This window comes from Echiichthys vipera (assembly GCF_963691815.1).
Source record: "Echiichthys vipera genome assembly, chromosome: 4".
NCBI lineage: Eukaryota > Metazoa > Chordata > Actinopteri > Perciformes > Trachinidae > Echiichthys > Echiichthys vipera.
The window spans coordinates 17,825,774-17,851,952 of NC_139829.1; the positions used below are offsets into that span (position 1 = coordinate 17,825,774).

The 26,179-nt window shown below is 39.5% G+C and overlaps 2 protein-coding genes across 4 annotated transcripts in view; both read right to left on the minus strand.

Annotated features, from left to right (window-relative positions):
* ccser1 (coiled-coil serine-rich protein 1) overlaps positions 1-2,540 on the minus strand; it is a 127,194-nt gene extending 124,654 nt beyond the window's left edge. The window contains exon 1 of the mRNA XM_083912846.1: positions 2,403-2,540. The gene's annotated coding sequence lies outside the window, so the exon portion shown is untranslated. The remainder of the gene's footprint in view (positions 1-2,402) is intronic.
* Positions 2,541-4,008: 1,468 nt separating this feature from the next.
* The window catches only part of trim36 (tripartite motif containing 36), a 32,539-nt gene continuing 10,368 nt past the window's right edge, over positions 4,009-26,179 (minus strand). For all 3 annotated transcript variants that reach the window (XM_083911941.1, XM_083911940.1, XM_083911942.1), the window contains exons 3-13: positions 22,705-23,051; positions 21,959-22,105; positions 20,593-20,688; positions 19,718-19,855; positions 19,446-19,561; positions 18,150-18,271; positions 11,404-11,521; positions 11,081-11,286; positions 8,730-8,913; positions 8,229-8,342; positions 4,009-7,351 (exon numbers count right to left, since the gene is read on the minus strand). In XM_083911941.1, the coding sequence (XP_083768067.1) occupies positions 6,982-7,351; positions 8,229-8,342; positions 8,730-8,913; positions 11,081-11,286; positions 11,404-11,521; positions 18,150-18,271; positions 19,446-19,561; positions 19,718-19,855; positions 20,593-20,688; positions 21,959-22,105; positions 22,705-23,051 (1,958 nt within the window). In that variant the 3' untranslated portion in view covers positions 4,009-6,981. The remainder of the gene's footprint in view (positions 7,352-8,228; positions 8,343-8,729; positions 8,914-11,080; positions 11,287-11,403; positions 11,522-18,149; positions 18,272-19,445; positions 19,562-19,717; positions 19,856-20,592; positions 20,689-21,958; positions 22,106-22,704; positions 23,052-26,179) is intronic.

Consider the following 26,179-nt stretch of genomic DNA (forward strand, 5'->3'; position numbering starts at 1 on the left):
ACAGAAAACACAAGCAAAACACAAGCAAGGACTTTGACAACACATAGGTTGCATTTAGAAAGCATGATGCAAAATACAATAGGCACATGCAAGCTGAGAAAAACATCCACCAACTTGACAACACATTCCTGACGTGTAGACACACGCTGCAAATTGGAAAACACAAACATACAGAAGTACTGAAGAAGACAATGCTGGGATGGAGATAAAATTAATCTACAGGTGATCAAGATTTTTGAATTTATATAAACACCCAGAAGTATGTATATAAAGATCTATTACATATAAGATATGTAATAGATGGTGAACACACAAACTTTCTTACTAAGTGAAATTGACAACAAGTATCTAACTGATGTAGTTTGTATGGCTAGGCCTATATGATGTGATATTGCACTAAATAATGTCATCATGGCACACCCTAGAATAATGGCTTCTCCATTTGCACAACATCAGTGTTTCTATTGGCCCGACCATGCACATGCAGTGATATCACGAGATCACGCAAGAATCCCAGGATCACGATCAAGCGAAAATCCATCCTGTCAGGCTTCAAGTAAAGCGCTTTCAATGAGACACCGTGATCGTCCAATGAGCGTCCCGTGAGGACCTACTGGCAGCAGTGGACATTTTACGTGTATGTGACGACTGCGGTCGTTCTTTGAAAACTACAATGGCAGCTCCTAAAGAAGTTAGTTTATATGCTGCAATAGCATCAGTTCTATCAGAACTAGTGAGTATTCCTTCATTGAAGCACAGACCATCACTGAATGCTTCTCTCCTTTGAAAATATGTTTTATCTCTACTCCTGACTGACTTTGGCAGCACGGGTTAGATGGTGATAGACAGATATCACCTGCCAGGTATTTAGACAGTCTGCAATGACTGCTTCTCAGATGTTTCTGTGTAAAGAAAACTTCTGACTCATCAGGTATAGAGTAAATATTTGCAGAATGCATTTGGCTAAAAAAAGGGTTAGGGTGGTGCCTTTTGTTTTAACAAAACACAAGGCAAAATATCTGTCAAGGTCAATACAGACTGTTTTGATTTGCATACTGTCCTGATGTGCTGTTCTCACAGTCGTTCGACTGTGTTGTTGTGAATAGATGGATCACAACTGAGGTACAGTTCAAAGCTCATAGCACATAGACACATTTTTTGTCACATGTCCAGTTTACGGTGCACATGTGACATTTTTTGGCACTAATGGAACTCCATATAAATCTCAATCTTCAAGGTATGCCTATTTATTTACTCATATTTTAGAGAGCTCACTCCAGAGCCACGTAGTTAATGTTACACTAATCTTTGACAAGGTGTCCCTTGCTGAAAATGTGTTTCTCATATTAACAATGGTTGATGATAAAGTGGCAAGTATTAGTGACTGGGGGTTACTCGACATTTGTTTAAAGCAGAGATATTCAACAGGGCGTCTAGGACCCCTGGGGGGGTGGGGTCCTCAGAGTTGCCTCAGGGGGTCCACCGAAATATTGTTTGTTCACTTTTTGAAAGTTTTTATTTTCTTCCAAACATGAAAATATGCATTAACATGAATGCAACATATTATTAGCAAAGATACATCAACCCCTTTTTGTGAAATTAGGAAACATTTAATTAACACATCATTGATGAAAGGCTTACTGGCCTTTAGATAATGATGATATAGCCACTACATGGTTAAGTATTAAGTTTTCACTGTGCCTTCCACATGTAGGCCTGTGTTTAACATAAAACATGACGTTTAAATACATGAATAAGTTAATAGTTTAATAGCTTATTATTGTATGCATTGTAAAAAAATGTATATGTATAGGCTACAGTGTGTAGTATGGGGTCCCCTCTCTGTCTCTCTTTCAGCTAAGGGGACCTTGGCCTAAAAAATACTGAAGCATTAAAAATCAATGAACGGGCCATGTTGTTACTGTGTTCTTACATTATTACCAACTGCTCCTACAACTGTTCAACGGGCCTGGTATCTGCTTCTTTTTTAATCTGTCCACGAATTAGCTGTTTTAGCAGTTATCAGATTATACAGGTTTGCATGAGATGAGATGCAGGGATGTGGATGCATGTAGCAGCAGCAGCAGCAGCAGCAGCGGCGGCGGCGGCGGCGGCGGCGGGACACCAACAACTGTCAAACAGAAACGTCAACAACGCTTTGAAGCCTGTCGACCTTAAATCCAGACTGGAGCTAGCTGGGTCAATTCACTGACACTCAACCGCTGCGTATAAGCTCTGGCGCTAATGGTCCCTACGACGTTATGTCAATACAATGCTGTGTGTCGCTTTCTCCAAAGCGGTAAAGGTCACCGGTGTTCAGAGGAAACACTGTAGCAGGTTCAGCCGGGCTGGCTAGCAGGCAGCGGACACACAACACACAAATGTCAGTTGACGTACGTTACCTTCAGCGGATTCCCGACGCAGCTCCGTGCAGAAACAGCTGAATATACCTTCGCTTTGTGGCCGTGCGAGTTATTATAGCCTTTATAAGAATATGTGGAAGTATGCAATGGTACTGAAGTCGTACTGAGGTAGCACCTTGTGTAGCACTGACGCCAGTATTACACCTCAGTGACGTGGAGTCTCCTTTCCTTCTTCGTCTCTTCCGCGTTGCAACGACAGGCCGCGAGCGTGCACAGCGTGACGTGCATCCTCCTCCTCCTCCCTCCTATCTTCCCAACAGCTCAGCATCCTTCAGCAGGTGGATAGATGGACGAATATCTTTATCAAACCGATCGGTTATTTGATTTTTCTCATACATAGATAGCCTAATAAACTGCAGCCTTACAGTGAATGGATTTGGCATTCAATGTGTATCCCCTTTGGTATGTTAACATGCCCATTTTATGTTTAGCAGGCTATAAACTAAAACATAGAACCCACTGCATTGATCCGACGCATGGAAACTGAAAACTGCAGAGATAAGTAAGATAAGTTAGAAAAAAAAATAGAATACTATTGCATATTAATACCAAGTCTACAAAATTAAGCATTTAAAAAACAAAAATAAAAGCTACTATATAGGGCCTACCAAAAATGCACTCTATAACTGATGAAGGGACAAAGAAAATAGTCAAAAATAAAACGAGGAGGCTGATTAAATACATAATTACATTAAAGGTCCCATATTATTCTTATTTTCAGGTTCGGTTACTTGTATTTTGGGTTTCTACTAGAACAAGTTTCCATGCTAAAAAACACATTATTTTTCTCATACTGTCTGTCTGAGTAAAGGCTACCCATAGAAAATTTAATTTAATTTCTGTGAGGCTACCTGTATTCACCTCAATCTGAAACACTGTGTCTTTAAGCCCCTTTCTCAAAACTGTCCTGTTTGCTTTGATTGGAGCAAGTCTGCTCTCTGCACTGTTGTTGCAGCCAAGGTGTGACTATAATGTGACATCACAACCATACAGAAGTCCTGACAGCTCATTTAAAGGCAGTTTCTGAATACAGGCTGTGTGCATTTCTCTGTGGAATGAGCGTTTTGATACTTTCAGAGTATTTATATAGCACCTCCACCTGGTTTAAAAATCAAAAAAGGAAGGGAAGTCTCACTTAATACAATACGGGACCTTTAACACCTGAGGGAATTGAAGTGGCTGGCGGGCATGAGTCTGAATACAGCAGTTAGCAATATATAAATACAGATTTAATTTATGTTTTGCAAAGCCCAACAAGCTAATAACAGTGCTCAGATTTATAAATATGGACTATTTGTGGTAATGACTCAAATGTGCATTAACTTCTGAATCATGATCCGTCTGCCAGGAATAAGGGGAGAAAAATCCTAATGTAAGAAATTAATGCTTAGTGGTTGTGATTTCTGCCCAAATAGGTGGCAACTAACACGTTTGCACAATCCACACCACTTAAGTCAGTCAAAAAGTGACAATACAACTGCACAAATATGTGAATAATTTTAAAGAGACAAAATAGATTTGAAAACACTAATTTTATTTGATGATATCCACACATAGCAAATTAAGAAGTACAGAGTTTCCAGGTAACGGAGCAACGAAAAATATTTCCACATCTTTACATACCACAAATAAAAACCCTCCATTTACACACCACATCCAAATCCTCTGGAGAAAACACATAGGCAGAATGCACTGTCACCAATTCAGACTTCAGAAAAATGTGTTACTGAGAAAAACACATTTGTAAGTCAAGTAGTGTTTAAACTTCACTTTGTATCGAGGAAAACCTCATTTTAAACCACAAAGTAAACACTAAGTACAGTGCAAATCGAATCGATAGGCTTATGTCGGTCTAAACTGTTATCTACAGCCCGTTGAATAATATTGTACACACACACACACACACACATAATACACACCTGCAGAGCCAAACAGCTGCTGACATGCTACAGATTTTAAAGTGCTAGCTTGGAATTAATTTGAGAACCAGTCTGCGAAATATTTGGTTCTAAATGCATTACTGAAAATCAGGCGGGGATCCATTTTAATTGAAAATGGGATGAGATGTTGAGATTACAAGCTTTTTCTCAGATTTCTACATTTAATCTGTGCTGTGACCCAGAGTACAAACAAGTAGAAGAAAACCACTAAAAAATTAAATTAAAAAAAACGAAACACATTCAGCTATTTGTTCTGTGATTAACAGGAATACATTCTGTGATGGAAATAAAACCGTGAACCTGCCCTGCGCCAATTAATGAATGCTTAGACCCGCTTTAAAGATGTTGAAAAGGTCCATTTTAAATTACAGGAATCAAGGTTAAGGTCTGTGACTTCTGAAAATTTGAGTGAAAATAAGAAACACCAGTGAGACAAAATATGCACAAATGTGTGACTAAAAATCAAAATATTGAATTTAGAGACTGAATAATATTTGTGTCAGGCTACATGTAAAGAGCATGAATTTATTAAATATTTTAACCAAAAAAAACAAAAAAACAACATTGTTCCACACTATATAATCAAAACATTTAAACTGACTAATCAAACCAACACCACAAAAGAGGAGGAAGAAAATGATTGTGCCATTTGAAGAACGCTCCCTTGACAAAGGCAGCTAAATCGGCTTATAGTAATTCCCACCAATAGTGATACACATCTCTTGCAAATCCATACACACCAACTTATAACACACAGTTAAGGTGTACGTTATTTTAAATGTAAATAATATATACATGGAAGTTAAATCAAATATTTTGAAAGATCAGCTTATCTAACATTAAAAAGAGAAGGCAGAGATATTTTGAACGGACGGTTACTGGCAAAGCTGCAAATCAAACCAAACTTGTTTCCGAGAGGAAAGGTACAGTAGTTTAGGTTTTCCAGGCCTGACAGATAGAGGTAGGTAGCAGTGGGCCCCAGTCAGGGCCAGAAACCTGAGAAAACACACCGATTACCCTAACCCTACAGAAATCAAAATATACATGAATGTACAAAAACCCATGTGCAGGCACATATACAGTATGTGTCTATACAAAAACCAAGTGTGGTTGCCAAGCAAACAGTCTGTCTAGTGTGCTCTCGCTTAGACTTGAATATGTGAGCTGATTTAATCAAAGCCAATCAACCACTTAGGTGATCCGTCTGATAGCCAAACTCACCAGTGACATACTAATGCTACACTTAGTGTGTCTGCACTGCAAGTAAACGGTGGTTTTGATAGTGTAAAAAAGGTACTGAACATTGTGTTTTGTGATGGCACTTTTTGTAAGAACCTGAATAACTGTGTATGTTTTTAAAGGCTGCGAAGCTACAGAGTGGTGTGTTGCACTTAAGTCAGCACCAGAACCAACACGTTTTGATCATTAGTGACTTTGCAGCTGTCGAACTGACGTTGACAACAAGTACACGATGTTCTGGTCCCTGACTGGTTTTGTGGTGTAAGAGTCACATTCAGTGCTGTGCAAACAGTGAGAGGCTTTGAAATCCAAGTAACTACTACAGGATGAATGTTCATGTTAATAAAAGGTGAACGCTTTTTTGACTATGACAGTCACTGTGGGACATCAATGTGTGCGAATTATGTCTACATTGTTTAAAGTGAAGAAGCTAAATAGGTAGTGATAAAAACACCATATGAATAAGTGTGTAATAAGAATCATGTGCGAGGCTTCATTCATCATATTGTGCAAAAACAGCTGAACATAACTGTGAAAAGGAGGAAAAGTAGTGTTTTCTGTGATGGAAGTCAAGAGTAGGGTAAGTATAATGAATTTACTTAACTGTTATAACTTTGACACCAGTGTCCATGATCAAACTACTTACAGTAAAAACTTATACAGTATTTATGCTGATAAGTATTTTTTAATGCTTGTGCAATAACACTAACATGTGCTTGCTAGAGCACACTAACCGACCCATTTACTAAAAAAAAAAAAAAAAAAGGCACAAAGGCGCTAGCTTACAAGGCTCTTAGGTCCACCAAGGTTACATCTAAACCTACAGTATGCTGCTACGTTTAGACAAATAGTTACAGAAAAGAGCCAAAGAAAGATAGATCACCCGATAATTAATACACAAAAAATAATCTATAAACATACCTGGCAAAAGTTTAAGTGTAAGCTCAAAAGGCGTTTCATGTTAAAACATTGATTAAAAGTAGCTGCCGACTAACTTTGCAGCCAATTCCACAACAGCTGATCACAGCTGCCAATTAAAACCAGTTCAAATACAATTAACAGATGCTGAGACTTTGGTACGTAGAGAAAACCTTTCATATACCAACATACCAACCTCTGAAGACCCTTGTATGTGGACACTAATATCTAGCATCATACTCTTGTGTATGGATCATACATTATACATGCCAACTCAAAATAGGCCGGTCTCTGACAGAGATCCCATTAACATATTGAGGACCAGAGGCCCTGATCACCTCTGCCTCATGATCTGACCTTCAGAAAAACTATTTGGATTGTACTCCATTACCCTGTCAATAAATCTCCTCTTCCCAGAACATGCCAAAGAATAAACAGATGCAGGTCCTAATGCATCATCATCAGAAGGTCAGTCTCTTAGCGGTGATGAACTCTTCCAGCTGAACCTTGCCGCTGCCCATGAGCCCAAAAGCTGGATACATTGTTCCCGAACAATCCACCTGCCTCTCATAAAGGCACCTCATGGTGTCGGCATCGTAAAAATACACCCGGCATGCATCATAATCTAGGCATACACCCAAGCGCTGTGGCATGGGAAGCACGCGATTGCCAGGTTCACCAGACGATGCATTTGCTGTGGAGACAGAGGAGGATGATGAAGTCTTGGGGATGAAGAGTTTGCCCATTCCCAGGGTAAGGAGGGTGAAGGGCTGGGAGAGCTCATAGCACGTGTCTTCACTGCCGCTGTCATGGCCACTGTCGTGGTCATACCTGGTGAAAAGAAAAAGACGACAAGGGGGATAGATGGGCACAGAGGCATAAGGTTGTTACAACTGGATCAAATGTTCTGAAGACTGATGATCTGCCCATGCCCCTAAGTGTGTGAAGAATACGTTTTGGCTAAAATTGTTAATTAAGGTTACATCTGATGTCACTTGTATTACCAATTCATCTGTTGATTGTTTTCTCAACCAATAATTTGGTTTACAAAATGTCACAATTTCCCAATATTTTGTGTTGTCTGACAAAAACACAAATACATTAATCTAAACATTTAAACATTAAGAGAGCTTTGAACCAGTGGATTCTCAGCAAATAACTGATCATGGAAACTGCTACAGAATATTTTATAAATCTTTGTTCATTTGGCACATTTGAAGAGTCATGTTAAGTTTTTAACATAAACACATACTGATATTACTTATACTCATCTATTTCTTGAAAAACAACAAGATCTATGCTTTTCAAGGCATTTTCTTTAGAGGAAAAATGCATATAAAACCTCAAAAGACCAGTTGAATGCTGCCTTGTGTTTATCATCTTGCATACATTATGTAATTACTATGGAATTAAAATGTATTCGCGTAAATAAATGTGTTCCTTTACATGCTTTTACATGAGCTGATCCAGTGAGAAAGACAGGCTTTGTCTGAGAGTAAGCTCTTTACGAGTTTATACTGGTTCTCTTACATCACAGGATTAGGTATGACTCAAACGCACTTATCGCTGTGTTGTGGTTGTGTGTGTTGTAGTCAGGTATGCAAGGATAAATACAAACATAATTCATACAATTTAGTTTCACCACATGTCTATTGATAATGGGCAAATGAGGATAGTGTTGTGTACATAGACATGTGCTTGCACTTACCTCGGACTGCTGGTATCTCTGGGATTGTGAAACCATTCAAGCAGCTTAGTGTCAGAGGCCACTCCAACTTTAACCATGTAAGAGTATGGCTCCACCTTGAAGGCCCAATAGTGTCTGCAATTCAAAACAGAGCAATTCAAATTATTACTGCAGGACTGGAAATTGCGACGATTCATCGACACTCATTTTCTGATTCGTCCTCCAACATCTCTGGTGCAAAAATCACTCAGTGACTTTTCTGAATAGAGGTAAACAGCACAAAAAATAAAATTACCATCACCTTTTCCACAAAAATAAAGTTCCATCTCTGCCTCCTCTCTCTTGAACTTTATATCCAGACCTTGTGACACATTGATAGGCTAATGAACAAGATACCGTTCAGCTCATACCTGTTTTCTACAGACAAAATCTTACATTACAACAGTAATTTGTTATATAGCAAATTAAGTATACTGCTGGAAACTCTATACAAAGTCCCAGTGTTGTCAGATTTTAACATACCTTCCCTGAGAGATGCCCATGTCCCCAATGATGTAGTCTAGTCCAATGTAACTGCCTGTCTGCACACGTTCTGCTGCAAGGAGGAAGGCCATGCTCGCCACGCTCTCCACAGTGTCCCGTCGCTTGTTTAGAATGAGCCGCTCCGTACTGAAGCCACACTTGTCACTGAACAGGAAACCAAAAGCTGTATGTGAAGAGATAGGATACAAATTAGTCATAGGATAGAAAAATGGGAGATAAAACAAAAGCTACAGATAGGTGGAAAAACAACAACAACAAAGAAACAGTATTGTGGGGGACAAGAAGATAGAAAGAGACAAAGTAAATCAGAAAAGGTAGGAAAAGAAAAAAGATCTGAAGAAAAAATATTTTGTGAGTCCATGCAACTTGTGTAAAAGGCACTGGTTTAGGGAACTGGGTAGGTGACAAGAGCTGACACATGAGGGCGCTATAGCACAATCTTAAAGAGCAACACAAAGACCTACTTTCTCTCATCACCAAACCATGAAAAGTCAAAGCCATGAAACTCAGTCCTCATTTCTTATGTGCAGCTGTCATTTATATTCATCATCTGGCTGCAATTAAAAGCACTCTATGAATAGGTTATGGGCCAAAGGCCACGATTACAATAATCCAGGATACATATAGGGCTGACATCATTATGCCTGTTCACTCAACCGTCCAATGCAATCCTATGTCTACACTGGGGAAGACCAGTTAATTTGCATGTGTCTAGGGAAGTCCTTCCAACAACTAGGGCATGATAATGATAATAGTGTAAGCCTGCCTAAAAGGTGAACAGACAATTCTGCAGCTTTATGTGAAGTTGTAGTAGGGATGCACTGATACCGACAGCCATCATGGCAGTTATCGCTATAAACTATTATATCGCTTGTAAACTATTTTGAGAAATCAATGTGGTTTTTCATGCAAAAACCTGTGACATCAACTATATTAAATGGCTAGTAGCTTTGATTTACATAAAGGAAAAATGGGGTCAAACATAATTGATGCAGCATGAAATTAGTCCCAAAGCAACAACATCCAGTTAAGAAGTAGACCCAGATATTTATAGTATGGATTTCTTTTCTTTTTTTAACAGTGAGTTAACGACTTTAGCAGCATCTGAGACAGAAAACTGTGTCTCAGCTACAGCCAGACCTTGAAATATGTGGGTTCAGCAGCAAGGTCCTTTTTATACAAACAAGCATTTTAGCTGTTCAACATGCAGGCTCCATGCTGTGAGGGACTAAATGATATTTTACTCAACAAATGACTCAATATCAAGACTGATAAATGCTTGCAAGTTGCTTACATATTGCAATGTCCTTAATAATTTTAAGGAGGGGTATAGCCGAAAAAGAGTTTTGTGTCTCCAACTGTGTCCACTCATGTTTCGTCATGAGCAGTGGTGCATTTGTGAGTGTGAGATTGAGAGAGAGAGAGAGCCAGTACATGTTTTGTCCTCTGCCTTTCACCCTTGCCTGAAATTTCACATCATTACTGACACACAGTGAATCCATCCGCTCAGTCTTACACGAACCAGAGAGCACAGGAATGTGGAAGCTCCAATCACAACACAAATGACGAGGCTTGTGCAGGACACAAATCAAAGCACAGCCGTATAAGATTAGCAAGTGACGTGTCATGTATACAGACCCAGGGGAGTCTGAAGTGTGTCAAAGTAAGTGGCAATACCACATCTGCAAATCCCAGTATGAATAATCAGCGCAATCAGTCCAGAGAAAGAATGAAAGGATTGCCAAGCAGGATTTAAATCAAAAATGGACACAGTCCCTAATGAGGATACGATTTGAATTCAAGTTCAGCAGATGGTTGGGAATGATGATTAGTTTCTAATTAATTCCACTTTGTGTCTGTAAGGCAAGCTTAAAAGGCTGGCAACAAATGCAACTGCAGGTTTCTTTTCCAAGCTGTCACACTGTACAACAACCTCCAGTCCCACACACTCAGACAAAAGCCATTCCATTTGAAACACAAAAGCCATTACCATGGTGATAAACTAAAACATCATTGTGCTTCATTACCTCTATCCCCATACCATCATAACATCATATCAGGCTACAACATAACTCAATTTCCTGCACATAACGGCTTGTCAATTAATTAATGCACTCAGTGTCAATAAGAATAATGCAGCTTGAAAAAAATGCAAGTAAAGTTAATGCCATGGTTTTTTTAAAACCATAAATACTGTCTTCAGGAACTATCTGAACGTTGCCTAAACACCCTCCCTCTCTCCTATTCCCTTTTCCATTTACGTCCAACTCAAAACTCAAAGGCAAGATCAAGAAAACACCCATTATGGGGGGGGTATCACCAAGGCTTACCGGGTGCAGGTGGTGTGTGGAAGGTGACCTCAGGGCTGTGGGGGCTAAACATGGAGTTCCTGCAGCTTCTGACCCTGAAGGAGTATAGGCTGTCAGGGTCCAGGTCACACACCACAGTGCTGGGACCGTAGACCCTGTCTGTAGCCCTCCAGACTCCACTGTCCTCACCGTCCTCCTGGGACGGGGACTGGCTCGGGCCCCCAAGTCTGGAGAAAAAGGAGCTTATAGTCAAGTAATTAAGATTTATTCCACTGCCTATAGCTCCTCTGTGGCTCTACACAGTCCTCCACTTGTCTCTTTCCATTATTACTTTTTGCACACACCTGCGGTATTCAAGCACGTGGTGATCCGTAGGTAGGTGGTCATCAGACAGTCTCCAGCAGATTGAGGCCTCGTTATAGACTCTGCTACTGGACAGGTCAATCATAGGTGGGTCTGGAACTGTGAAGGAGTAAAAAAGTACATGATGCAAGGAAAAACAAGATAACCAGTTAGTAAAATGTAAATTAGAAATGGCATAAGACTACAGAAGTCATCCTCTAATACAGTATGAGTTGTAGTAAGGGAACAAGTAAGGTCAGAAATATTGTGGGATATGCAGCCAACTAAATCAAATTTTAAAAACAAGGACAGAAAACACATTTTATTGCTTGATTTCTAAAAGATACTGCACATAACAAAGGTTAAATGAACACTTTAGAATCAAAAACAGAGGCATGTATATATATATATACATATCAAAACATCCATTAAATTCTCACACAACTTGTGCAGTATAATCAAAGTGTCATTATCTAGTCCTATGCTCATTACTTCAAACTTTATAACACTTCCTTAACTAGACTGCTAATGATCTAAGAAGCTTGCACAAGTCCTGGCGAGTCCGGACTTGTTGTGCACCTGCACAAGCTAGAGACCATTTGTTGTGTTGTAAATAGTAAGGTTTTAGCAAAAATGCATGCGATTGGGAAGTACTGAGCATACGACCACAGAAATTAGACTTGGATTTTACTGCACGAGTTGTGTGTTTGTAAACCTGATGTTTATAGTTTTGGACCTGGACCCCTACTTCTTCATTCATCAAGACTTTACTCCATTTTTTAATATTCACTGCTCACCACAACAATAAAAAGTTTTCTTCATGAATTAAAGAAACACTCGGGTGAGTAATTTATATTAAAATGGTCCTTTTGAGGGTGAAGTACTCTTTTAATGCTGAAAAACCCGTATCAAGATGTAACTGCTCTTACGTATGAATGGAAAAACTACAACTTGAAAGGAAATTCCAGTAAATCAAGTCTCTTGTCTTAAATCAGGCTCACTGTGCTTCAGCTCAATAAGTTGGGTTTAAGCAAATACCGCAGTGCGAGTGTGGCGAAGATTAGATGTGTCAGGATCAGGACTTTCCACTCAGGAAGACTGTCCTGCATAATGGAGCCTGTTAAAAGGTTTTCATATAGACTAACTGCCGGGAAATGCGCTTTGTAAAAAACACCCCCAACCCCAACCCTTTTCCTCTGTCCCACTTACACCTTCAATTCTCCTTCTTCCATGCCACTTACGGTATTTTTCTCCTCTTGGCGGTTGTAAAGATTTCCTGTGAAGCATCAACCTTTACAGTCATAGCCCGCGTCCCATCTCAACAGAATTTACTCTGTTCACCTCATCATTTACTGTTCTCTGCCCAAAGCTCCAGAAACAGAATCACGTTACAGTAACCATGCAGGTCACAGTGGTCTAAGATCAAGGCATTTTGTAATATTTCCCTCTCTAGTTCTCTACCCTTCCCATTTTCTCCAGCTTTTGACATTCCCAATCCCTCCACTTTTCTAAAGAGCTTTTTCCATAACAGACAGATTCCTCTCGCTGACCACTGTCGCCACTGCCACAGAGCTTTCTGAGCCTCTAAAGTCACTTGGTTAATCCTGAGTCTCAAAAGTCCCCCCCCCCAAGGCTCAACTTTACCTCATGAGCTTGAGTCCTCTTGCAGCCCAATGAATTTCCATGTATGTTACACACTTGTCATGTTGGTTATGCCAACTGCCCTTACTGCATCTGCAGATACATTATAGGGAGCAAATAATTAGATAATGAAGGATAAAAAAAGATGACCCCCATGTTTCTATTGCCATGCCTGGACCTTGCGATCGTCATTTTATTAGATTTATGCCTTTTAACATTTTGCCAGGGACAATGGATGAAAAAAATGTTCTTCGTCATAAATAATCTTCATAAATACTTTCCTTCTTGCCCTTTTCACATATTAATAGACAATTACGTTTAATAACTTATTTTGTATTTATGTTGTCAAATTGTATTCTTTTTATATTTATTATTGTGTATTTGTATCCTTTCGCTTTTAACTATTATCAGTGTTTGTAAATGGATCTTTTTTTATTGTTTGCAAAATTTTATTGTCAACTTTTGTTTCAGCTTTTTAACCTATTTCATCTTGTTTCTTTAATTCTCTTTTAATATGAATAGGGTTTTAAGCTGTATTTTTAGCTTTTAAATCCATTTTCATTGTCTCATGTGCATTGGTCTCAAATTGTTTAATGTTTCCGTTGTTTTTTTTCACGGTATACACTTTAAACTGCACTAGCCTGTATGAAAGGTGCTACACAAATAAAGTTGATTAATGTAACACCCTCATGTTAGGTCAGTAGTAAGCAAGGAAAGAAATGAGTTACCTTTCCAGTGTAAATCAGATAACTAACTTGCCGCTAACAAGAACAAATGTGTTTCATTTTCACCCATTTCCAACAGATGGACCAACTAGGAAAAAAAACATAACAGGGCAGCCAGCCATCCAACACAGCAGGCAGCAGTCACCAGAGTTCAGTGACTCACAGAAATGATCACGTACAGAACAGGCTGCTGCCAGACAGACAGCGGCAACGCCAAGTGACACTACAGGGAACCACTTTGTCTTGTGTCCATTTTCATTCCACTACAAATGTGAGAGGTCCAGACTTTCAATTCGTCATAACTTTAAGAGGATGTATATTACATTAAAACTTTGATTTAAAGTGGAAATGTGGAGCACTGTTCTCAGTCTGAAATTTCTGAAATGGACATTTACACTTGACAACACAATTTTTCACATCCTCGCAAAGAGCAGCGCATGAGGTCAAAATCTGCAGTAGGGCCACAGCTGGGTTACACGTAAGAGCACAAACACGCTGTTATCCAAGAGGGGAAAGATATGACTAGAAAACATGGAGAAGCTACAGGCGTTGACACATACAGCATTATATAATCAACAAGATGGCTGCCAATCATAATCATAACAATAAGATATATAAATATTCTAGGACAACAGATAATAGAAACATTTTTGGAGTCAGTTTAGACAGATTTAAAAATCCCATTTGACAGGAAACTGAAAACACATTTATAAGAGCTGAGGGGCAATATCCAGAGATACTATAGTGGTTCTTCACTGCTGCATCATCTGCCAAGACCTAAATTAAATTACTGCGGTGTATAAAGGCCCCTACAGCTTCTTTTCTCTCCCTCTCTCTGAGCTCAGACTAAGTATCAGTAACTCCTGCAGGCCGCTTAGATTAAAAACATACATCAATATGACTGCCACCCAACTGCTGCATGCAGCATTTCCCAAAGGATGCTGCAGTGATTCGTTTTGTGTTTATACAAAAAAAAAACATTTTTTTCTAAAGAAGCAAAATAATGAAAATTCAGTCATTTTAAAACAAAAGACTGAAAGCCTGAGATGATGGCTGAATAAAATATCTTTTTGAATAAAATATCTTTTTGATAGATTTTTCTCAAGGTAATGCTGTTGTCAGGGTACTGTTTAACCAAAAGGAAAACAGCAGAATAGACAATGTGACTATAAATTATTTGGGGATTGATATAAGTAGATGTATTTTCACTTAAAACATATTTACATAGTCAAAATTGATTGGTTTGTACTTAAATACTTTAGATGAGAATAATTAATATATTCTAGAGGTTATGTCTCACCAAACAAACTGTTGATGACGGATGAAGGGGATAAAAAAAGAGGCATTAACACAGATTGAAGGGGTGGAAAAAAATCACGCTTTACAGGTTTTTACTACTTTTGTTTAAAACGTTAACGGATAATTGCTGCTCAGATGAACAAATTTGCCCAGAAGGATGTTTAAAGACTATCGCACACATGCAGAATTCCTGCTGTAAAACCTGACTTCCACATCATTCCTCTTCACGCCAAGTGTGAGCTTGAAACAAAAAACACATTTTATCCATTTATAAGTTTCATATTTTCTTGGAAAAAAGCATTTCCTTTATCAAACTATCAACTTCACTGTAATTTGTTGATTATACAATGGTTCCTTTTTTAATGAGTTGTGCAGAAAGTGGTCCATGAGTCTAGACAGAACCAACCGCAGTCTCTGAGATAAATCTCACATCACTGATTTTAAACAAGCGAACAGGGCCGTGCTCCAGTGTCGCAACAAAAGCTCACAGTGACAACCTCACCAACAGTCACTGAGACAACTGTCAGTTGTTTAGCTGCATCCACTTTAGGGGTAATGGCTCCACTCCAAAGAGACCTCAGCATTGTCGGAGATGTCAGCAACGTTTAATCCTTAACTATTTAAAAAAAAAATTTGAATGCTTAAGTCTGAAAGCAGAGCTACCACTCAAATCTAAAGCATTTACTTTAGAATATGGACCCTAGATTGTAGATATAGACCCACAATCTTATCATTTAAGGCTCTTTTTATGAGGCCCCCAAACCTCAAACACCAGTCAACTGTCTCTGGCTAACTAGGACTGAAAGAACTGTCACAACTAACCGTCACTATCTGCAACAATGATATTCAAAACTGCTCTCCCCCAGTCACTGACACACTAGTGTTGTCAGGTTAGACACTAAAGGCATGTGAACAAGCCACAGCCAGATGCAGTCAGATGTCATGAACCATCACTCAGCCCTAACGAGTCAGTTGTATAATGATAGGATCAGCGATTGAGACAAAGGGAGGAATGTGAGTAAGGTGGATCCAATATAAACACCGTACTATGCTTATGTTAATGCAATAATGTTCAGCTTGAGTGTGCATAATGGTAGTGTAATACGCATCATTCTCCAGCTTAGGTTATAGCATACAAATGGGATTTTTGTTATGTAAAAATGGATAATTTAGATATTTTGGAGTTGGGCTGCCTGAGGTACTTAGTCAGTGTATTAGCCACAGGTGAACAGACACAAAAACTTGTCCCCCTTTCACACGGACAACAAATCAGGGTTGTGTTGATCAACTCAGCTTTGTGACCCAGGTAGATAGGTGGGTCGTATATGGGTCGATTTAAAATGTGAATGGCACACTACCAGGGTTGTTCAGTACTGGGTAATTTGTATGCATTGCTCCCGGATTGTGACCAAGGTCATATTTGAATTGCCATGACCAGGGATTTACCTGGCTTGGTTTGAATTGACAAAAGAAGGGTTGAGTACGGGTCGGATCCGTTTACCTGGGGGTAACTAGAGTTATGGTCTCATCAAAGCCACCACACTTAGGGTCAAGTTTTTAGGGTGGCTAAAATACATTTAGCTGCTGCCCCCACCCACAGCAGTACATTTATTAGCTACTTCTCCAAACTGGGATCATACCGACCCCCATCTGCTATAGTAATACACTGACTAATGGATAAGTACCTCGTACAATCCAACTTTTAAAAAAAACATACCATTCCTTTAACAAAAAGCTTGATCCGACAGTGATTATCAAAGTTTTGACCTTACGTTGCAACACATCCATCCAGCTGCTTTATAATACAGGTCACCTTGTAAGGACTGACGATATCCCTGACTGAGCTCAGTGACCCTATTGTGATTATTTACACATTTATGCAACCTTGTCAAGTAACAGCTGACTTTTGATCTTTGCTCTTTGGAAAACAATATATTGATCAAAAAGGCTATCAGACATGACGTCTGATAACATTTTTTTAAAACTATCAAGTTGTTCAGTCCTTTACAGCTCTTTGAGACTCAGCAGAGATACTTAAGTCCATACTGTGTTGAGCCCTTTTACAGAAACTCTTGGGAATGTACAGTTCTTTAGTTTGTATTGGAAAAATAATTTCACCTGTCCTTTGACAGTTGAGTTCTATGCGGCAAAATCTTCAGACATGCATATTCCTGTTGGCTGAACATCAGAGTCTTCTCCAATTTCTTTCTTTTGGCTTTTCTTTCTGTCTTATAACACTTCATGTAAAAAAGTGTGGAATAATCTAGCATTTCTAAAAAAGTGTGGAATAATCTAACATTTCTTATAAAAAAAAGGAAGTATGTCAGTTAAATGAAAGTATGTATACGTTCTCCCCTGGGAAATTTCAACCGGAGTAGTCTATTACAGAACAAGCCTTTGAAGCTCAGCAGACCAGAAAAAAAAGCTCCACAGAGCAGTAACATCTAAAATACACTACGAGTGTATGCAGGTTTATCCCCCAGATGACCTCTGACCTCTAACCTCTTAGCACAGCACAGTTCACACGGTGGTGCATGTGACGGACAGGTGATGACAGATAGCTTATTCTGACCATATGTCTTGTTTTAAATAAGGACAAGCTTAGTTTGTTAATCTAACTCTTTTTTTTTTGGCACAGCTCTGTGTCATAAAGAAAGTCTTGCCATGCTCTTCAGGACCCATGAACAAAGAGTCTTCATTGTCAGTGCTAAACAGAAGCAGAAGACGTCACTGTTTTCTTGACATTAATGAATGGTCACTTTTTCCAGCCAATTGTGGTCAAGTTCTCATTGCAGCTTCTCCTTTCCACACATCATGTTTCACAGAAACGCTTTGTTAAATACTACAGTGAACAATGCACTGCGCGAGAACCAGGGGTCACATAACTGCCTGAAAACATTTCATGACTTAAATTGGGAAGTGGCTTTTAAGTAAAATATTTAAGGTTCTAAAATATAAATAGCTTGTTTGGTATACCACTGTCAAAGTAAAGATTGTATCTGGGGAAATAAGTAAGAAATTAGTCATTTTATTCAATTTATTTTTTACCTTACACCATTAAAATTGAAAGAAATTGGTTGTACCTCCACCAAAGCACATCTCTTTGAGCAGAGTCTCTTCTCTGGATGTGTCCAGCACAAACTCATCAAAGCAGGGATCTGATGCAGGGTGGAAGGTCCTCAGAGACTCTGTGGCCTTCTGGATCCTGAACACATGCAAGGCAGATATATAGCATTTTAAAATATTAATTGATGGAGGCTTATCTTGATTAGCATGAAATTACTTTTGTTCACCAAATGCAATAGACACAAAAAAAGACCATGATTTACTGCACATGGACTTTTCTTCTCAGTTATATCAGGAGTTTTCCACCATATTTTAATCAAAAATTGTACTCTGGCATCAATTAGGCATTTGTATCTATAGTATATTGACTTTCTTAAGTGAAAAAGAGGATTAAAATGGATGTTCTGTTTGACAGGAGAAAAGTGCACAGGCCCCAGTATCATGCTCTTGAGAGTGAAAAGGTTTCTCAGTTATCTAAAGCTGCTAATGGAGATCAATTAGGCAGCTTAGGGCAGAAGACAGTGCGTTGACTGGACTCTCAGCATACACTCAGTCTTTCTATAACTGCCCTTGAGTTTGTTAACCTCCATGCACGTGGCTTTGGGTGTTCCTGACACACTCCAGTCACCCAAACACATAATCAGATTGATGCTCTTAACACTAAAATAAACAAACCAAATCCCACTTTTGAAATCCTCAGGGAAACTGGAAGGCGTCGCTTATGATAAACTGTTTGTGTACATTTATAACACACTTGTTAAATAATCATGTTTGGCTTCTGCAATTCGTACTGAATTTATATCTGGTAATCATTCGTAAGCAGCTTAATTATTAGTTTGACGGTCAACTAGGTTCACAGTCAGGATTTTAGTGGTGAAAGCTGTGAACAAGTATTCCCGTCAGGCTTGGCTAAGCTTCCTGTAATGAGGCAAAAGGAGGAAAACGCCAAGACATTAGAGATGCTTAAGTGCATTGTCCATTTCATGTAATCACATTTTAAAGGCATTTAATGGTAACCTAATTGCTTGCTTGACTTCTTTCTACTTTGCAGATTCCAACCACAACTGGCAAGTACTTTGTAAATAAATTACACTACATCTGTAAAGCAACACTAGAAATGTCATACATCCTGGTATGTTACAAGGAACTTCTAAAAGATGAATGTTTCAGTTTGATGGTTTGTTAGTTATTGATAAAGATACTTAATTACAATCAAATACGAAGGGATGCTACCAGTTAGGCACTAGTACATAATACGTCTCCCTTCTTTTGGAAAGTCTGCTACCAATAATGAACAGTGACTGGTGCGCTACCTGATGTGTAGCTGCTTTGCAGTCTGTACAAAGCAGGACTGATCTGTCTCTTTGAGCACCTCCTGAGCGTAGCCCACTAGACCACTGTTCTCCAGCATGCCCTGGTACTCCTCCACCTGGGAGGGAAAAAAAAAAAGTCAGGACATTTAAACATTTTGTAATTCATTAAAATAGTCATCCACTGTTTTCACCCCTAATTAAACAAAGGAGAAAAAAAGATACTCAATCCTGTAGATGATATTAAATAGAAATGAAACTCTGTTCTTTCATACCTGAGTCTTGAGCTGATCCAGGCGTCGGTTACGAGACTGTTCGATGGACCTCAACATCTCGGACTTCCTCTCCTGTAGAGTCTCAAACAGACGCTCAAAGTGCTCATTGGCCTGACGCTCTGCTAGCTGGCCATTTTCCTTTAAAAAGATGATAATTTCCTTATTAAATTTGTACAAAAGCAAATTAAATGTTCCTTCATATATCCCTCCCCAAATGCACACATATACTATAAGCATTTCTTTACATGGCTCTGAGTTTCGAGTCAGCCTGTAACTACGGGATCATTGTTTTCCAATACAACAATACAGTTACTCAACATCATGACTGTAGTCTTGCTGTATTAAAAGTGGTTTGACAAAAGGTGAAAGTCAAGTTTATTTGTATAGCACAATTCAACAACAAGGCAATTCAAAGTGCTTCACATAATATATTAAAAGCATTGGGAGAAATAACACATACATTTAAAAAACACATAAAAGGTTTTAAGGTTAAGAATAAACTGCTCGGTAATATTCAAGCAGAAGCTTAAAAGTTCACATTACACAGCTTAAGTATATAGAGAGAAGGATTAATGAGAGAGAGAGAGAGAGAGAGAGAGAGAGAGAGAGAGAGAGAGAGAGAGAGAGAGAGAGACACAACATTGTTGTTTGTGTGGTCAATGTTTGTTTGGTGACCTTCCTTTTGTACACAGAAAATGTGCAATTGTTCCTCAACTTAACCGAAGTTGAGGAACAAAGCTATATCAACATTTGTATTCTGAAAGAAAAGAAAGCACGCATGTCTATTCTCTTTTCTATTTGTAGGGAGCTACGAGATGTGATTTTGAAAGTGGGGTGAAAAAAGGACCTACAGCAGCATGAGTCAGCTCTCTCACCTCAGTCTGATTGATGAGCAGCTCAAGATCAGTAATCTGAGTCCTGACCTGGTCCTCTTTGCTGATGAGGTAATGGATACTCTTGGCTAGCTTCTCCTGGTGAGAGAAAAGATCAGCAGCATGTACAGTGAGTTTCATAGTGCTGTGGCAGTGCTTCAGTTGTTCAATTCCCTAAGATGACAAATAAAATATATAACTTTTAATTAGGGGATATTTGTACTCCATACATTAAAATGTGTGTCATTTTAGGAGTTAGAGGGGGATTTATCAGTTTGTACTATGTGGTCACATTCCCAAGCTCTGACATAGTCAGAGCATTTTCCTCTCATGTTATATCACATGCACAACTGCAGCTGTTCTGGACATGTGCAGAGTGCCATGAATGTATTTATGTGTGTAAGTGAGAGTGTACGAGCCTGTTTCCATGGGTGCAGTGTGTCAAACAACAGTCACATATCACAATGATATGAGAGTGCATTTCTGTTCAAAGCAATTGAAACCCAAACTGCTTCCTGGCTGACGAAGGACTTCAGGACATCCAATACATCCTCCAACAATTTGTAGAGACAATGCACACAATATTATGGGGAACAAATGGTCCCATTAAATATTAAGCACCATAGTGTTTGTGTCAACACAGACGAGCAGATTGAATGTCACACAGATTCTGCCTTGACTTGTTGAACCAACTTGCATCAAGTCCACTAACCTGTGTGTTCATGCCAACAAGATTAAACTACTGTTCAATATATATTTGACAAAAATTTTTTTATTTATAATGTTATTTTTGTGTTGTCAGTGCTGTTTTGCACTATGCCTCCATATGAGGTAGACCAAAGACTCCTAATTCTACTGAGTGGCACAAATCTGACAACCCATGACCAATTAGCTGTAACCCGGTTAGCCAGCCTGGGTTCCAGTTTCCAAAAGAAGAGAGATTGATTTCTCAGGTCTAGTGCATGCTAACACAGGTACAGGTCAGACATTAATATTACAACAGGAGATTTTCAGGGAGCAGTCATTTGGGGGGGTAAAGCACAGCAGAAAAGCTGCTCCTTAGGGTTTTTTTGTTGAATTAGCTATGAGCTAAAATTCAAATCTCAGAAATTCATCCTAATTTTACTAGATCTACAAAACTCAATTTAATAACCTGAACACACTAAAAACATTTTACCAAGAATCAATCTGTACAGAATATCTTTAAAAAAATGGTGATTACTGGCAACAAGAGTTCTTTGCTTGACTATGAATCCATGTAAGCCTTTAACAGTCGCATCCAACACTCACACACCGACAAGGAGCAGACCTCTTGTTTCTCTTACTCTAAGAGAAACAAGAGGTCTGTGGAAGTGTCTGAATGTGGTACCTTGAGGATCTTGTAGGCACTACTCATGGAGGTGACTTTGTGGTTGGCGTGGGATCCTCCCAGCTTGCAGAGGTGACACACAGGTCGTCTGCAGACCTCACAGTACATGTTCACCTTCTCCATCTCATGCTCTGGACACATGAGCACCTGGAGTGTTTAAACAACAGGGAGTTAAAATCCACAGACAAAATACATGAACTGCATTTTCATTGTAGAGTGATCACTAGCTGAAGTGAAACAGGAAGGTGGCCTTAACTTGAAGAGCATGTAGACAGCTCTCTGTGAGCCATTTCCTTATGAGTCTTAAAATAGATTTTGAAAATCAGCACTTTTTCACTGTGAAGCGCCACAGACTACCAGAGACATCATTTAGCTGTTTAATAGACAAAGAGATTGGACAAGACATTGCAACAGACTGACAAGTTAAGTTTCTAGTTCTGTGAGTTTTTTTTCCACCTATTGTTTGCCGTCTTTGTTCTGCCTATGCAACCTCCGTGTTATCATTTTATTACCTTCATAAGTACAGGCACAACTCAAGCACTGCAACAACTCAAGCAACCGACTCCAACATTATTGAATCATTTAAAGACTGGGTAAAGACAAATCTATGCATTCTAATGTTTATTTTTTAACCCGAGAGATGTTCATAGTCCAACTGAGCCAAAATCTTGTTTGGACTTCAGGATAGAACACATAAACAGAAAGAAAAAGAAAGCCTTCACAAGGCAGGGGCGGACAGTACTTGCCTTGGGCCTAAAATTTGTGGTGGGACCAACGTATTCATGCTGAGCCTTGGGTGTGCCCCAGGGGTGGTGCAGCTTGAAGCACTCGTTGCAGTAGCTAGCCTTACAGTCCATGCAGCTCTTTGTAGCCTCTTGCTGCTGTGGAGGCTTACAGATGTTACACATGATTGCGATGGCTGCGCGGGCTGCCTGGCGGTAGCGTTCGACGATGTTCTCCAGCGTGAAGTTACGGAACAACATGCTGATGCCTCGCTCACCGAGGTCAATGTCATGCTGGCAGCCCGGGCATGGGATGGTGGTGACCCTGGGAGTCACAGACCCTCTGCGCCACCCCGGGGACGAGATGGAGCCTAGAGCAGAGCGAAGGAGGACATGTGAGGAAAGATCATGCATAATATGGATTCATAGTTTTGGGTCACCCAGTTTCAAATCTTGTCTGAGGCCCTATTTTGACATTTGGACAACAATGTCCTTTGACTTCAAATAACACTGAAGGCATAGTTTCCAAGAGAGTAAAATAGGGGCTTTGAATAATGTGAACCCCCCATTTGTGTTCAACACATTCTGGGCTGCGATTCACAAAAGCAGCATTACTTCATCAGCATGACTCGCCAAGTATGATCTTAAAGGAAAAAATGCCTTTGATAGCAAATATTGAAAATAGGGCGTCAGTACATCTCCCTTTGTGCTCATTCCCACAATGATCACTACTCCATATGGAACAAAACATCAGTACAGGCAATTTATTCAATTGTCATTACTGGGAAATAAGTCCATAAGAGAGACTTTCCAAGAGTACTGGGGAAGATTGAAGAATGATGACAGAGGATAGTCAGAGAGTATGGCATCCTTGGAGCTTATAGACAATGCATGTAGGATAAATCAATTTTATACTGCAAGTCATTTGACATTTACCACAGGAGTGAACAGTATGCAAGTGCTCACAATGATCTGGACAATGAAAATTGTTTCCTGAAATGACTCATCAAGAAAACAAAAATATGCAGAACCAAAGCATTTTTAAATCAAGCAATGTGACTGACTGAAGTAGTACTTGAGCAAAATTTTAAATAAAAATGTAAATCACATGTCCAGTTCAATGCATCAACACTTATTTTCACATGACAACAGAACTCCTCTTAAAGCAATACTGCTTTCAAGAGTTTCTCACAACATTGTGCTTGTTATTGATGCAATAGCATCGTAACAAAGCAGCAACACAGAAACATGAGGTGGAAATAAAGGAGCAGTTACACAAGGTCACATCACAGATGCAAGCATTGGGAAAGGCAAAACACTGTTAGCACGCACTCAAAGCCAGCACAATAAATGTCAAAAATATTGCATCACGTTTTTGGGACACAGGGGAAGAGAGGAGTGCTGGAATTATCTCAGTTTGCAAGCCAGTATTTCCACTTCGTTTCCGAGGACCTGAAAATTAAATCAAACACTCCTCATGTAAGCGAAATACAGGAAAACTACTGCAAAACAACACTTTTGCAAAAACAAAAGGTGCAGTTGAGGGAAAAGCAGTGGCAGAACATAAGCAGCAAACATAAACTCAGTGATATGTGCATGCCGTGTGACGGTGATGTGAGCAGAACGGAAGACAGGGACACTTCACTACTGAGAAGAAATCTGTCTGATCCGACAACAAACCGAACAACTGAGCTTTGTTTGCCACACACGGATGACTTTTCCTACCTCAATTCATATGACAAAAAGGTGAATTTTACATTGTGGTGTGATGTTATGATGAAAACTTAATGTCTGCTGATGGTGATGAAGGTGATATGAGCTTGTTAAGAGTGAAGTCATTGGATGAAAGACTTCATATTTAAATCAAAAAATGATGACGATGACTGCATGTATACACATCTTCATTCATGTGCGTGTCACGTTGACTCAGGTTCTGTGGTCAGGAGGACTGCTGGTGTGAGTAAACAAGAAGCAGACAGGAGTTGCCTGCAGCAAAGTGTGTGTGTGTGTGTGTGTGTGTTCGCAGAGGACTGCAGAGTCGAAGGCAGAAACTGACGAGTCATTACAGAGCACAGGGGGCTTGGGTTTATCACCCTGTGCAAATCTTCAAACAGTTTGTGAGTGCGCACTGGAACTCTATGCTACATCAGTTCATGTATCACTGTCCATCCGTACCTTGCCCAAGCACGTTTCACGGCTAAAGTCTAGTTCGTTTGACCAGTGTGGGCCACGGCCCATTTGGGAGAGGTGGGCTTTTGTAAAGCGCGTCTGCACATGTACAAGGACGAGCATGCGCACGTGTACGAGCACGAGCATGAGACCTACGGTGGTTCGGACATAATTTTGTGCACCTGTTTGGACATAGAAAACATAACGGACCATGCACGCACATTTTAAAAAATGGCGGCGAAAGGTTCACGTTGGTGTGATGCGGAGGGTGAGTGTTTACTGCAGATACGGTCAGATGAAAATATTCAAAAACAATTGGAGAAAGATGCACAAAAACTCAGAGGTCTATGGAAAGATTTGTAAACAAAGCGACGCATAGTGATGACGTCAATCAATTTGTGTGTTGTGTTACGGCATGATGACATATAGGCAGGCAGGAAGCATTCGCGCAAGGCCCAGGTAGTGTGAGTACAAATGGGCCTGGGGCGCGGGGTGGAGAGGGAGGGGGGGACAAGTACCTTAAAGCACGGTACGGATGGACAGTGTGAGCGCGCCCTAAAAATCAATGGGTTTTTGTCAGATGCCTGAAATGAGGTCTGTGGTTAACACAAACTCAGGAAACTGTCATGTTTTATTCTAAAACATAAATTGTCAGTAAATACCCCACTCCAGAAATGTTTTGTTTTTAAGGAGGTGGTCGAGAACATTAAACATCATGAGACCGTGGTGTAATTTGTTTATAGCCTAGCCTTAGCTTTGTCCTTCCACAAATTGCTTTTACACTACAAAAAAAATCATACAAAAACCTGCTTAGAAATCAAGCTACAGAGCTGCTTTTCTGCAATAATGTAAAATTCAATGGAAAAATCTCATTGGGTTTTTTTCCGGGGAACCAGAGCTAACATCTGAGTTGGCCTACAAAAAAAACTGTTATCCCTGCAGCACTCCATTATGTTTCACAAAGTTATATATGCAGTCATGTCTGCACATTTCAATAGAAAAATGGTCCCACTGAAGGGAATCTTATTAAATAGTATTCATGTAGAGTTTATCACCTCATTTTTCATATCTAAGGCAGACAGAAATCTGTGGAGTCCTGGTTATTTTGGCTTTTTGAGCGTTTTTGCGATATACAAACATTTGTATTGAGGTGGTTCTGTCAGTGGCTACCTACGGGTTTACGTCTCCTGATTTTCATTTTTATATATTATATTGTTATTGATGACAACACATTGTCATGGTTTACTGCTATCCTATTATTGTCCATTCTTTAGTTAGTTAGTATATAGTAGTAGTATATATTACTATTATAGCATAAGCATATTTGTTA